This window comes from Fringilla coelebs (assembly GCF_963513975.1).
Source record: "Fringilla coelebs genome assembly, chromosome: 28".
NCBI lineage: Eukaryota > Metazoa > Chordata > Aves > Passeriformes > Fringillidae > Fringilla > Fringilla coelebs.
The window spans coordinates 4,661,575-4,676,451 of NC_140054.1; the positions used below are offsets into that span (position 1 = coordinate 4,661,575).

At 45.8% G+C, this 14,877-nt stretch overlaps 1 protein-coding gene across 1 annotated transcript in view; it reads left to right on the forward strand.

Annotated features, from left to right (window-relative positions):
- Positions 1-14,877, forward strand: part of CSMD2 (CUB and Sushi multiple domains 2) — a gene marked incomplete at its 5' end in the record, with an annotated part of 252,580 nt that overhangs the window by 151,651 nt on the left and 86,052 nt on the right. The window contains 4 exons of the mRNA XM_084222825.1: positions 7,368-7,694; positions 9,550-9,744; positions 13,247-13,385; positions 14,571-14,758. Coding sequence (XP_084078951.1) covers positions 7,368-7,694; positions 9,550-9,744; positions 13,247-13,385; positions 14,571-14,758 — 849 coding nt within the window. The remainder of the gene's footprint in view (positions 1-7,367; positions 7,695-9,549; positions 9,745-13,246; positions 13,386-14,570; positions 14,759-14,877) is intronic.

Below are 14,877 nucleotides of genomic sequence, written 5' to 3' on the forward strand. Positions count from 1 at the left end.
TGGGTTTGGGATTCGTGTGGTCATTTCTGGGAGTGTTTGACTGGATTTAGGATTCATGTGGTCATTTCTGGGAGTATTTGAATGGATTTGGGATAAATCTGGTCATTCCTGGGAATGTTTGATTTGGTTTGGGATTCATGGGGTCATTCCTGGGAATGTTTGAATGGAACATGCTCATTCCTGGCAATGTTTGATTGGGTTTGGGATTCATGGGGTCATTCCTGGGAATGTTTGATTGGGTTTGGGATTAATGGGGTCATTCCTGGCAATGTTTGATTGGGTTTGGGATTCGTGTGGTCGTTCCTGGCAATGTTTGAATGGGTTTGGGATAAACCTCTTCATTCCTGGCAATGTTTGATTGGGTTTGGGATTCCTGTGGTCGTTCTGGGAATGTTTGAATGGATTGAGGATAAACATGTTCATTTCTGGGAGTGTTTGAATGGATTGGGAGCAATATATTCATTTCTGGCCATGTTAGATTCAATTTGGGGATAAATCTGTTCATTTCTGGAGGTGTTTGGGTTGGGGGATAAACATGTTCATTCCTGCTTGGTTTTGAGTGGATTGGGGACAAATGTGTTCATTCCTGGTTGGTTTTGAATGGACTGGGGACAAATGTGTTCATTCCTGGGAATGTGTGAGTGGATTTGGGATAAATGGATTTGTTCCTGGGTTTGTTTGTTAACACATGTTCATTCCTGGGAATATTTGAATGGATTGGGAACAAATGGGGATGAACGTATTCAATTTTAATGGATTTGGGAGAAATGTGTTCATTAACATCCCAGTTATTCCTGCCAAAAACAAATCTGCCACAGGGAAGTGGTGGCTGCCCAAAAGTGTCCCCCCAGCCCCTGAAGGACAATCCCATGCAGCACTTGGCACAGGAGAGGTGAACAGCAGCACCACGAGGCTTTTTTGGCCCAAAAAAAACAGCCACAAACTTCCACCTTCTTGTGGCCACTGCAGAAATTCCCAAGGGAACTGCTGGGAGAGGAAGAGCTCTGTTGGAAATCGTGGGGAATGGGGAGAGGAAGGTGCAGCAGCCTTGGAGCCCGTCCCAGGAGCAGATGGCTGCAGCATCCCTGGCAGGAGCAGCCCAGCCCTGTCCCAGTGGGGATCAGCAGCTCCCTCTGAGTTTTAAAAAACTTCAGCTCCTTCCCAAAGCCAACCCCTGCTCCTGCTGGAGTGGGTGGCAGTGAAGCCTGCTCTTCCCTGCACATCTATTTTAAATTCAGTGATATTTTCCCTCAAGATTTGGTTCCCAAAACCTGCCTGGTTTTCATTCTTCTCCTCATACCTGCAGTCCCACCCCCAGACCGAGCTGAGTTTTGTTGCTCTGAAATAACAAAACCCTCCCAAGTTAATTTTGCTCCAAACTCCTTCCCTCACCTCCCACTTGCCCTGTGGTGCCCACAGGGTTTTCAGGAGGAAAAGACACCATGAGATGCAGATTTTTTTTTTGGTTTTTTTTCATTTTCACCTTGGAATAACAGATACAGAAAGAGGAAAATACAAAATGTGAAGCACTTTGCTGCCCAGCTGGAGTGGTGCCCTGAGCTTCCAGCACTGTCCTGCTCTTCCAGTCCATCACCAAGTTCTGCCTAGAGGCAGGAAAAAAAAGGAAATGCAAGGCAGAAAATCCACTCCTGTCTCCCAGCTCTCTCCCAAGAGTTCTGTGGGAGCAGGATCTAAAAACTGAGAGGAAAGTCAGGAATTCTGGATTGTTTCCATGGAAACTGCAGTTATTCCAGGGATTCATTGGTTTTCAGCTCCTGACACCGGTGCCTTTCCTGCTGCCTTGGTGTGACCTCTCCTTGGGATCAGCCCTGGATTCTCTGTGGGATGGAGCCAGGAACAGGAGGAGAGAGGTGGTCTGGGAGGAGGTGGGATCTGGGGAAGGGAGAATAAAAGAGAGAAAAGGGAAGGGAAGAGAAAAGGGAAAAGGGAAGAGAAAAGGGAAAAGGGAAGGGAAAAGGGAAGAGAAAAGGGAAGAGAGAAGAGAAAAGGGAAGAGAGAAGAGAAAAGGGAAGAGAGAAGAGAAAAGGGAAGAGAGAAGAGAAAAGGGAAGAGAGAAGAGAAAAGGGAAGAGAGAAGAGAAAAGGGAAGAGAGAAGAGAAGAGAGAAGAGAAGAGAAGAGAGGAGAGGAGAGGAGAGGAGAGGAGAGGAGAGGAGAGGAGAGGAGAGGAGAGGAGAGGAGAGGAGAGGAGAGGAGAGGAGAGGAGAGGAGAGGAGAGGAGAGGAGAGGAGAGGAGAGGAGAGGAGAGGAGAGGAGAGGAGAGGAGAGGAGAGGAGAGGAGAGGAGAGGAGAGGAGAGGAGAGGAGAGGAGAGGAGAGGAGAGAGAAAACCGCAGGAATTTCTCCTGCTGAAGAAATCCTGCCTGATCCATGCTCACATCCATGTCCCTCTCCCAAGAAAAGAGCCAAGGAGCTGCTCCTTCATTGTTTCACTTCTCTAAATCAAGGAAAAATCCTGGTGGTGCCTGTGATAACTTGAACAAATCCCTGTGCTGGTTCATTCATGCCAGGGTCTGTCTGCTCGGTGTCTGCTGTGATTTATTCTGTATTTAATAAAGGGATTTTTCTCATTGCCTTTGCAGTAATGGGTCAGCAATAAGGATTATTGACAAATGCAGCAATTATTGACAAATGGAAAAATTATTGACACAGTCAGCTTTGTAAACAGGCCCCTGTGCTGTGCACATAATGAAATGGCCTCTGCTGGCATTGAACAGGGGTAATAAATATTAATTGATGGGCAGTGCAGGCAGCAGGGCTGGCCTCTGTCATCTTGGGAAGGGCTCCTGCTGCTCAGGGCTCTTTGGGCTGCTCCAGCAGCACCAGGCAGGTGAGCTGGGCTGTCTCCATCATCTTCCTCCTGACAGCCTGGCCCTGCCTGTGACACGTTGGTAAACAGCTGCTGGTTTGTGCCAGTGCCCAGCTCCAGGGAGGCTGATGTGGGTCAGAGCTGAAACCTCCTTCCACAGAGAGATAAAACCTCCTTCCATGGTGAGGAAAAATCTTCCACAGAGATGGAAAACTTCCTTCCATGGTAAGGAAAAACCTCCTTCTGCAGAGAAGAAAAACCTCCTTCCACGGTAAGGAAAAATCTCCTTCTAGTGAGAGGAAAAACTTCCTTCCACAGAGAAGAAAAACTTCCTTCCACAGTGAAGGAAAATCTTCCACAAAGAGGGAAAACCTCCTTCCATGGTGAGGAAAAACTTCCTTCCACAGTGAAGAAAAATCTTCCACAGAGGAGGAAAATTTCCTTCCATGGTAAGGAAAAACCTCCTTCCTCAGAGAAGAAAAACCTTCCATGGTAAGGAAAAATCTCCTTCCACAGAGAGGAAAAATCTCCTTTCACAGCAAGGAAAAACCTTCTTCCACCACTAGGGAAACCTCCTTCCATGGTGAGGAAAAACCTCCATCCACAGTGAAGGAAAATCTTCCACTGAGAAGGAAAACCTCCTTCCATGGTAAGGAAAAATCTTCTTCCACAGAGAGGAAAAGTTTCTTTCCACAGTGAGGGAAAACCTCCATCCTCAGTGAAGAAAAATCTTCCACAGAGGAGGAAAATTTCCTTCCATGGTGAGGAAAAACCTCCTTCTGCAGAGAAGAAAAACCTCCTTCCATGGTAAGGAAAAATCTCCTTCCACAGCAAGGAAAAACCTTCTTCCATCAATAAGGAAACCTCCTTCCAAGTGAGGAAAAACCTCCTTCCAAGTGAAGAAAAATCTTACACAAAGAGGGAAAACCTCCTTCCATGGTAAGGAAAAACCTCCTTCCTCAGAGAAGAAAAACCTTCTTCCACAGTAAGGAAAAATCTCCTTCTAGTGAGAGGAAAAATCTCCTTCCACAGCAAGGAAAAACCTTCTTCCACCACTAGGGAAACCTCCTTCCATGGTGAGGAAAAACCTGCTTCCAAGTGAAGAAAAATCTTCCACAGAGAAGGAAAACTTCCTTCCATGGTAAGGAAAAACCTCCTTCCACAGAGAGGAAAAGTTTCTTTCCACAGTGAGGGAAAACCTCCATCCTCAGTGAAGAAAAATCTTCCACAAAGAGGGAAAACCTCCTTCTATGGTGAGGAAAAACTTCCTTCCACAGTGAAGAAAAATCTTCCACAGAGGAGGAAAATTTCCTTCCATGGTAAGGAAAAACCTCCTTCCTCAGAGAAGAAAAACCTCTTTCCATGGTCAGGAAAATCTCCTTCCAGTGAGAGGAAAAATCTCCTTCCACAGAGAGGAAAAACCTCCTTCCACAGCAAGGAAAAACCTTCTTCCACCACTAGGGAAACCTCCTTCCATGGTGAGGAAAAACCTGCTTCCAAGTGAAGAAAGATCTTCCATAGAGAAGGAAAACTTCCTTCTATGGTAAGGAAAAATCTCCTTCCACAGAGAGGAAAAGTTTCTTTCCACAGTGAGGGAAAACCTCCATCCTCAGTGAAGGAAAATCTTCCACAGAGAAGAAAAACCTCCCTTCATGGTAAGGAAAAATCTCCTTCCACAGAGAGGAAAAATTTCTTCCCACAGTGAGGGAAAACCTCCATCCTCAGTGAGGAAAAATCTTCCACAAAGAGGGAAAACCTCCTTCCATGGTAAGGAAAAACTTCCTTCCACAGTGAAGAAAAATCTTCCACAGAGAAGGAAAATTTCCTTCCATGGTAAGGAAAAACCTCCTTCCTCAGAGAAGAAAAACCTCCTTCCATGGTCAGGAAAAATGTCCTTCCACAGAGAGGAAAAACCTTCTTCCATCACTAGGGAAACCTCCTTTCAAGTGAAGAAAAATCTTCCACAGAGAAGGAAAACTTCCTTCCATGGTAAGGAAAAATCTCCTTCCACCACAAGGGAAAACCTCCTTCCATGGTGAGGAAAAACCTCAAGATGAAGAAAATCATCATCTCACAGCCTCCTGGTCTCGCTCATGAGCCTCCCTGGGCTGGGTGTTCTCCTCTGGGATGTGATTCCCGCTCCTCTCTCCATCCAGGGCAGATTTTTCCTGGCCACAGCTTGGCCCAGTGCCTTGGTCCTCCAGCTCCAACTCGCTTTTCTCCTCACTGATCTTACAGAAAATCAAAATCCTCCTTTACTTCCCTGCAGTGGAGACTCTTGGAGGTTTTTTTTTTTATCAGCTCCTCTTTAATCTGTCACTTTGTTTTATCTGGCAAAGGTTAATTTTATATTCTTCCCTCGCTCTGCTCCTCTCCCCTTTGTCAGCAAGTCCTTTGTTGTTTTATTTTCTGAACTGGCGACTGCACCTCTCTCTTGCTGGGCTGCTGGAGGTCCTGGCTGAATGCTAATTCACCCCTTTGGATTTAAAAATTTAGAGGAGACACCTCATCCCTGCTGCTGAGACATTTCCCTGGGTGCAAATGAATTTATTTTCAATTTTCCTGAGGCAGATTACACCGTGCTTATGCTGACAGAATTATTTGACAGCATCCCCTGATACTTCAGCGTCTGGTAGAGAGAGAGAGAGCTCAGGAAAAAAAAAATCCTGAGGATGTTTTGCAGTTTGTTTTCTCTTTAATCTGCTGTCTTTGTGGCTGAGAGCAGGGAATGGATGGTGCAGCTCCGTGGCCTCGATAACGTCACGGGAACGTCCGAATTATTTGATCCCAGCCCATTAAGTGGTGAGGGGAGACAGAGGGAAAATAACAGAGGGAGGCAGAGCAGTGATCCAAATAATTGTCTAAATGCCAACCCCCAAGCCAAGCTCACCCTCTGTGCCAGGAATTAGGGAGATGGATGTTCCCAAGAATGGGTTTTACCGAGGGTGGTGGTGGGGAAAAGGGATGAGCAAAGCATCCCTACATGAAATATCCCAAAGTTTGGGCAGGGAGCACTCCAAAGGCAGCCTTGCCTTCCCAAATTAATGGGCCTTGGCAGCTGCAGCCCGGGATGGATTCAACCCCTGGAGAGCTGGAGGGTTCTTCATGCATGCTCTTCCCTCAGCTTCGTTTTAAGCCTGGTTTTAATTATTTCTTGGGTGCCTCTTTTTGGGAAGCAGCAGGAGTCAGGGGTTTATTTGTGGTGGGAAGAGCTTCCCCTCCACCAGGGCTGCAGATTCCTCTGGTTTGTCCCATCCCGGTGCTCAGCCAGGTGTGAACGACTTCCCGAGGACTCAGACAAAGCAAATTAAACTCCCAGCTCCTTCTCCAGGCACTCCATTCATTTGTGTGTCCCACAGATATTCCCCCATGTGCATGGAAGGAGTTTGATGAATGCAGAGGGGGGAAAAAACGAGCTCAGCAGATGGAAAGGGCAGATTTTATTGTCAGGAGCACCCTGGGGGTGGATTGTCACCTGTGGGTGACAGAGCTGAGCAGGGACAGCAGCAGGGGAGGCTGGAGCGGTGCCCAGAGCGGCTGAGCTGGTTCTGTAGGATGTGCTGGGATGTGGCCACAGCAAAAAAATAAAATGTTGAGGCAAAACATGGCTGCTTCCATGCTGGTTTTGTTTTGCAGCAGCTCAAGGCAACCACTGGATTATTGGGAGGTTTCCTGAGGAGAGAATTCACCTGGAAAATGCCAGATCTCACCTAAGAGGCATTTTCTTCCTGCTATTAAATAAACCTGGAAGGGACTGGAAAATGGTGAATCCACCCAAAAATCCTGAACAATGGGCGCTTTTCCTATCCCAGTAATAAAATATTCTGATTTAGTGGTGACCAAAATATTCTGGTGCAGTTGTGACCAAAAGGTTCTGATTTAGTGGTGACCAAAAGGTTCTGATTTAGTGGTGACCAAAATATTTGGATTCAGTGGTGACCAAAAGGTTCTGATTTAGGGATGACCAAAAGGTTCTGATTCAGTGGTGACCAAAATATTTGGATTCAGTGGTGACCAAAAGGTTCTGATTTACTGATGACCAAAATGTTCTGATTTAGTGGTGACCAAAATATTTGGATTCAGTGGTGACCAAAAGGTTCTGATTTACTGATGACCAAAATGTTCTGATTTAGTGGTGATCAAAAGGTTCTGATTCAGTGGTGACCAAAATATTTGGATTTAGTGGTGACCAAAAGGTTCTGATTTACTGATGACCAAAAGATTCTGATGTAGTGGTGATCAAAGTGTTCTGATTCAGTGGTGACCAAAATATTTGGATTCAGTGGTGACCCAAGGCTTCCCTGCTGCTCCTGTGAGGGAGGGAATTAAAGAACCATTGGAAGGGAGCTGATGGAAGATGCAGGGTGGTGTTTTCCCCTGGTTTTTGATGCACATGAAATGCTGATATTTCTGTGGTGGCAGAAGCTCCGTCCCTGGGCTCTGGCAGCCTGGAAATGCCATTTTCCCTGCTGAGGCAGCCTGAGAGCAGGAGCTGGGAGCAGGGACGCCCGTGGGCTCTGACACCACTTTCCCTTTGCAGTCTCCTGCTTTTTCAACTTCACCAGCCCCTCGGGGACCGTGCTGTCGCCCAACTACCCCGAGGAGTACGGGAGCAGCCTGCACTGCGTGTGGCTGATCATCGCCAACCCCGAGAGCCGCATCCACCTGGCCTTCAACGACTTCGACGTGGAGCCCCAGTTCGACTTCCTGGCGGTCAAGGACGGCGGCACGGCCGAGTCCCCCGTGCTGGGCACCTTCTCGGGCAGCCACATCCCCTCCTCGCTGACCAGCAGCGGCCACGTGGCCCGGCTGGAGTTCCAGACCGACCACTCCATGGAGAAGAGGGGCTTCAACATCACCTTCACCAGTGAGTGCGGGGACGGGTGGGGCGTCTGGATCCCTCTTGGCACGAGGCTAATTCAGTTCTTTAGGATTATATATTATATTTTCATTTTATTTATTTATTTATTTATTTATTTATTCATTTATTTATTTAAATATTTCAATATTTAGATATTTAAATATTTGAATATTTGAATATTTAAATATTTATTTCTTTATTTATAAATATATATTATATATAATATAATATCTATTGTATAATATCTATTATATATATACTATAACCATATTATATCATCATCATATATATAATTATATTATATCGGTTACTTTATTATTATATATTATATTACCAAATATATATTGTATAGGATATAATATATATTAGATATATATGTCATCTATTTTTATATAATATATAATACTATATATAATATATATATTATATATTATATATTATATATTATATACTATATATTATATATTATATATAAAATATATAATTATATATAATAAATTTATTTTATATGATATATTTATATAGAAATATAAATATACATTATAGATCTTATATTCTTATATATAATATATAATAATATAACTTAATATAATAATATATATAATTATATGCTATTTCTTACTTTATGATTATATATAATATCATTGTAATATATAATAGATATACTATAATGTAATATAATATAATGTAATAATATACTATAATATACTATAATATACTATGATATAATATACTATAATATACTATAATATACTATGATAATATAATATAATATAATATAATATAATATAATATAATATAATATAATATAATATAATATAATATAATATAATATAATATAATATAATATAATATAATATAATATAATATAATATAATATAATATAATATAAATCACACCTGATCTATATAATATAATCATATTATATCATCATAATATGTATCATTATCTTACATCCATTACTTTATCATTATATATTTCAGTATACTATATATTATACTATATTCTATATTATTTCAGGCTCTATTATATTAAAGAATGCTAAACTAAACTATACTAAAGAATACAGAAAGGATACTCAATTGTCACCATAATATTTTCTGAAAAATCCCTTCACCAGGATTTCTTCTCCTGGGAAACTTCAGCTTCTCCATGTTTTGCTCCTCTGGAGATTGTTTATCCAAACATGTGAATTGTTTTTAATTAATGGCCAATCACTTGTATAGATAAAAGGACTCTGTAATCACCTGTAAATTTGGGGGTGTATTTGGGAGCTATCCCACAATAAACACACACTTTCTAACTTTAAACTGTTAGAGAGTTTTGGATACAATATCCATATGGAGAATAGGATGTACCAAAGTTATGAATATGCATTTGTATTTTGGGTATTCAATGCTTGTATAGATAAAAGGGCTCTGTAATCACCTGTAAATTTTGGGGTGTATTTGGGAGTTATCTCAAAATAAATACACACTTTCTAACTTTAAACTGTTAGAGAGTTCTTGGATATCGGTACCAGATCAATATCCATATGGGGAATGGGATGTACCAAAGTCATGAATATGCATTTGTATTTTGGGTACTCAATACTTTTGGGTATTCAATAGATAAAAGGGCTCTGCAATCACCTGTAAATTTTGGGGTGTATTTGGGAGCTATCTCAAAATAAAAATACACTCTCTAACTTTAAACTGTTAGAGAGTTCCTGCCCCTCACAGTTAGATATCAGTACTAGAATATCCATATCGGTAGAAGAATATCCATATTTATTAATAAATCAGCAGGTTGTGGGGGTGACAAAAGATGCTGATCCTCACCTTTTCCTCTTCTCTTTCCCTCCTCCTCCTGCTCCCGGCAGCGTTCCGGCACAACGAGTGCCCGGACCCCGGCGTGCCGGTGAACGGGAAGCGCTTTGGGGACAGCCTGCAGCTGGGCAGCTCGGTGTCCTTCCTGTGTGACGAGGGCTTCATCCGCACCCACGGCGCCGAGAGCGTCACCTGCGTGCTGCAGGAGGGCAGCGTGGTGTGGGACAACGCCGTGCTGCGCTGCGAAGGTCAGCTCTGCTCCTGGGCTGCCTTTGGGGGGCTAAAGATCCCATCTCGGCTCTTCCCCTGGGTGTTGTTAGGAAAATTCACCCCCAAACACCAGAGGTTTGTGTCCAAAAAGGAGACAGAGCAGCCCTGGAATTTTATTCCAATCAAGGCAGAGGCCATGGGGCATCCCCTGGGGTCTCTCAGATTTTTGGAGGATGCAGCCTCCTTTTTATCCCAATTTCCCAGCTGCATTTCCCTTCTCTCTTTCCCCATTTCTGAGAGGTTCAGACTCCCCAGAACACCTGATCCCAAAGATTCCCCTCTAATGCACAACCCTCCCTTTGCATTTTGAATTTTTATGGAATTTAGGGGTTTTCCCCCATTTCTGAGGTACTTAAGAGGTTCAGACTCCCTGATACTCCAGATCCCAAAGATTCCACTCTAACATATAATCCTCCCTTTTAATTTTTAATTCTTATGGAATTTAGGGGTTTTCCCCCATTTCTGAGGCACTTGAGAGGTTCAGACTCCCCAGAACACCTGATCCCAAAGATCCCCCTCTAACGCACAACCCTCCCTTTGAATTTTGAATTCTTACGGAATTTAGGGGTTTTTCTTCCCCTGGGGTGGCCACAGCTGCTCTGGGAATTCCATCCCAGCTCCTCCCCACCCTCACAGCCAAGAATCCCTTCCCAATATCCCCAGACCTCCCCTTTCCCAGTTTGAAGCCATCCCTGTGTCCTGTCCCTCTGTCCCTTGTCCCCAGTCCCTCTCCAGCTCTCCTGGAGCCCCTTTAGGCACTGGAAGGAGCTCTGAGCTCTCCTTGGAGCTTCTCTTCTCCTGGTGAATATTCCCAGCCTGGTGGGAGAGGGATTCTCCTCTTCTTCTCCTTCTCTTCTCTTCCTCCTCCTCTTCTTCTTCTCCTCCTCTTCTTCTTCTCCTCCTCTTCTTCTTCTCCTCCTCCTCCTTTTCCTCCTCTTCTTCTCTTCCTCCTCCTGTTCTCCTCCTCCTTCTCTTCTCTTCCTCCTCCTCTTCTTCTTCTCCTCCTCCTCCTCTTCTCCCTCTTCTTCTCTTCCTCCTCCTCTTCTTCTCCTCCTCCTCCTCTTCTTCTCCTCCTCCTCCTCTTCTTCTCCCTCTTCTTCTCTTCTCCCTCTTCTTCTCTTCTCCCTCTTCTTCTTCTCCTCCTCCTCTTCTTCTCCTCCTCCTCTTCTTCTCCTCCTCCTCTTCTTCTTCTCCTCCTCCTTTCCTTCTTCTCCTCCTCCTCTTCTTCTTCTTTTCTTCCTCCTCTCCTTCTCCTCCTCTTCTCTTTCTCCTCCTCTTTTCTTTCTCTTCCTCCTCTTCTTCTCCTCCTCCTCTTTTTCCTTTTCTCCTCCTCCTCTTCTTCTCCTCCTCCTTTCCTTCTTCTCCTCCTCCTCTTCTTCTTCTTTTCTTCCTCCTCTTCTTCTCCTCCTCTTCTCTTCCTCCTCCTCTTTTCGTCCTCTTCCTCTTCTTCTTCTCCTCCTCCTCCTCTTTTTCCTCTTCTCCTCCTCTCCTCTTCTCCAGGTGCACATTCCTGCAGGGACAGAGATTTTTTGGGGGAATTTTCAGCCTTTTGGGGTTGAGAATCAGGGTTCTGCCTGTCAGGGTCTCACTCTCACATTCCAGTGTCCAGCCACCACCTTCCATTGGGATTTTCCACCCCTCTGGAAGGAGGAGTTTGCTGGGGAGGAATTTCAGTTCCAATATTCCTGAGCTCTGTTTGTTTTCCAGTATTTGTTTTTTGGTGTGGAATGAGGGCTGTGGAGTATTTTTATTATATTTGTTTGATGATTTGATGATCAGTTCTTGCTACAGCAGGTGTTTTTCTAATAACAATAACAATAATAATAAAAGGTTTTGGTTTAGTGATGCCTCAAAGCTTCCCTGCTGCTCCTGTCAGGGAGGGAATGAAACAAAAAGGAATGGAAGATCCAGGGTGATGTTTTCCCATCCTGGTTTTTGATCCATGTAAAATATCTGATATTTATGTAATGACAGAAGTTCTGTCTATGGGATCTGGCAGCTGAGAGACAAAAATTCTGCATTTCCATCTCCTGGCCACAACAGCCAGCCCTGCTGTGGGGGGAGCTGGGCTGAATTAAAGGCTTTAATTCAGATTTCAAAGCTTTTGTAGGACTTTCAAGCCTCTGCTGTGGAAAAGAGAAGTGAAGAAGGAGCTCATTAGGACTGAAAATCTTCCTGTGCCCTGTGTTCTCAGGGAAGTGATGCTCTGCTCTGGTATTTGCAGCAATTTGAATAACAAGTGCTGAGCTCTTGAGAAGCAGCCCTGGAATATTGAGAAATAATTTGAGTAATTGGCCCTGCATTGCCTGAGCAGCAGGAATTGCACAGTCCTGGCCATTGTCTTTGGGATTGAAGGAAGAAATCAATTGTCTTCAACAGCTTTGATAGAATAAAAAGCTGAACTTTTTGTATTCTTATGTAATTTTTTGCTCCTGTCAAAATGTAGGTTTAATTCAGGGCTCCTGTTACTTTCAAAGCACAAGCCTTGAAATTTACATATTTTTAAGTCTGGAAGGGAAACATTCATTAAATAATACACTTCTAATCAACTTTTATATTTGATAACCTTCTGCCTTCTCCTCCTGATCACTCTGGTGATTTCTTTGACTCACCCTTCAGTCTGGACCTTTTAATTACCCTTTTTAAGCAAGGAGAAAAGCCCAGAGATCTAAAGTCCTGCTTGAAAAAAAAAAAAAAAAAATTAATGGGAATGAAGGAGACAGAGAAAAGGCTGGAAATCCTGACAGGAGACCATGCAGCTTTGGGGCAGAAAGGAAAAATAATTGCTTTGGAGCCAGCTGAGATGGAATGACTTTCATCTGCCACCCTCCAGAGCAGCAGGGGAGCACTGGGGCTGGGGCTGGCACGTTTTGGGGTGGCATGGTGACATTGGGGCACTCCTTGGAGGACAAAACCTGGCAGTTCCTGGGGGCTGGGGGGGTTTTTGTGCCTCTGGGCTCTCAGACCCGCTGTCCTTTTTCCCAGAAAATGCCAGAAAGCGCCTGCAGCTCCTGGGGACCACGGGGTGGAATGAATGCCCTGCTCTGGTGGTGTCCCTGGTGGCAGCAAAGCCATGACTCAATTAGCAGGGCTGGGAGAGATTTTTCTGGCACCTGGAGCACCGAGTGACCTTGCAGTTTCCTCTGCTTTTATACCCAATCATTATTTTACACCCCATCCCCTCCGAGCGGGGCCCAAGGTCAGCCCTGCTGCCTCCCAGGGGGGCCCTGTCTGCACTTGGAGCTGAAAATGCAATTTCTGAGCAGTTCATGTTGGTTTTCCAGCTGATTTTTAACTCGTGGGGGGGACAGAAATGCAGGGAAGGGGTTTCAAGGATGGGGACGTCTCACGGTGTTGAAGCTCTGTGACATTTTCCCCCCCAATTTTAAAGATGTGGTTTGGAGGTGGCATTGGCAGTGCTGGGCTAAATGAGCCTGAAGGTCTTTTCCAGCCTGATTTGTGTCCTTTTTGTGTCCCCAGCTCCTTGTGGGGGCCACCTGACATCCCCCAGTGGAACCATCCTGTCCCCAGGCTGGCCTGGCTTCTACAAGGACTCGCTGAGCTGTGCCTGGGTCATCGAGGCCCAGCCTGGCTACCCCATCAAGATCACCTTTGACAGGTGCTCACCACCTTGGGCAGCCCCCAAATCCCCTGGCCCTGCCCCCAAATTCCCTGGCTCTGCCCCCAAATTCCCTGGCTCTGCCCCCAAATTCCCTGGCTCTGCCCCCAAATCCCCTGGCTCTGCCCCCAAATCCCCTGGCCCTGCCCCCAAATCCCTGGCTCTGCCCCCAAATCCCCTGGTTTCCCCCCAAATCCCCTGGCCCTGCCCCCAAATCCCCTGGTTTTGCCCCCAAATCCCCTGGTTTCCCCCCAAATCCCCTGGCCCTGCCCCCAAATCCCCTGGTTTTGCCCCCAAATCCCCTGGTTTTGCCCCCAAATCCTCTGGCTCTGCCCCCAAATCCCCTGGCCCTGCCCCCAAATCCCCTGGCCCTGCCCCCAAATCCCCTGGTTTTGCCCCCAAATCCCCTGGTTCTGTCCCCAGATCCCCTGGTTCTGTCCCCAAATCCCCTGGTTCTGTCCCCAAATCCCTGGCTCTGCCCCCAAATCCCCTGGTTCTGCCCCCAAATTCCCTGACTCTGCCCCCAAATCCCCTGGCTCTGCCCCCAAATCCCTGGTTCTGCCCCCAAATTCCTGCTCTGGGTGCTTTTGGTGATTCCAAAGTGCAGCCAAGAGAGGGGAATGAGCTGCTCCACCTCGTGTCTGGCTCTGAACTTCTCTCCTCTCCCCTTTTTAATTTATGAGCTCCTGGCAGGGAATTAAAGCTCACCCAGCACTGGGGGGGATGCTTGTGTTGTGTCTGAGCCCCTCCTGCTCATTTTCAGGGGTGTTTTAGGCACATATTCCTTGGGTGGGGGGGTAGCAGCAGGGAAGGCTGAGGTTTTTGGATTTCCCTGGATTTCCTGGCTGTGTGGGAGGGCATGTAGATGGATATGGATCCAAACATCCTAAAAATCAGCTGCTGGTTGGATTCCTGGCAGTGCCCCAGAGAGCAGAGAGGAGCTGCCACTGCCACCACTGCTGGGACATTTGGGGCTCTGTGGCTCTTCCAGCTCTGTTCCATTTGCTGCCTCAGCAGGTGAAGAGGTGAAGGATCCCAAAAAAAAACCCCAAACACGTGTGAGGTGCCCTCAGTGAGACTCAGGCAGCAGAAAAGCTCAGCTCAGACAAGCCCTGTGGTGGTTCCAGGAGGGGATGAGGAGAAGGGAGCCCTGTTGGGGTTTCATTTTCCTGCTGTCCCTTCCAGGTTCAAGACAGAGGTGAATTATGACACCCTGGAGGTGAGGGATGGCCGCTCCTACTCCTCCCCCCTGATTGGGGTCTATGATGGCACCCAGGTGCCCCAGTTCCTGATCAGCACCAGCAACCACCTCTACCTCCTGTTCACCACGGACAAGAGCCACTCTGACATCGGCTTCCAGATCAGATATGAAAGTAAGGGCCCCTTCTCATGGAATTCCTGCAATTCCCAATCTCCAGCAGCACCACGGCCTCCTCAGGCCCCCCTGGGTTTTGTTTTCCCCCTGCCAGGCAGCTCACACTGCTCAAGGAAG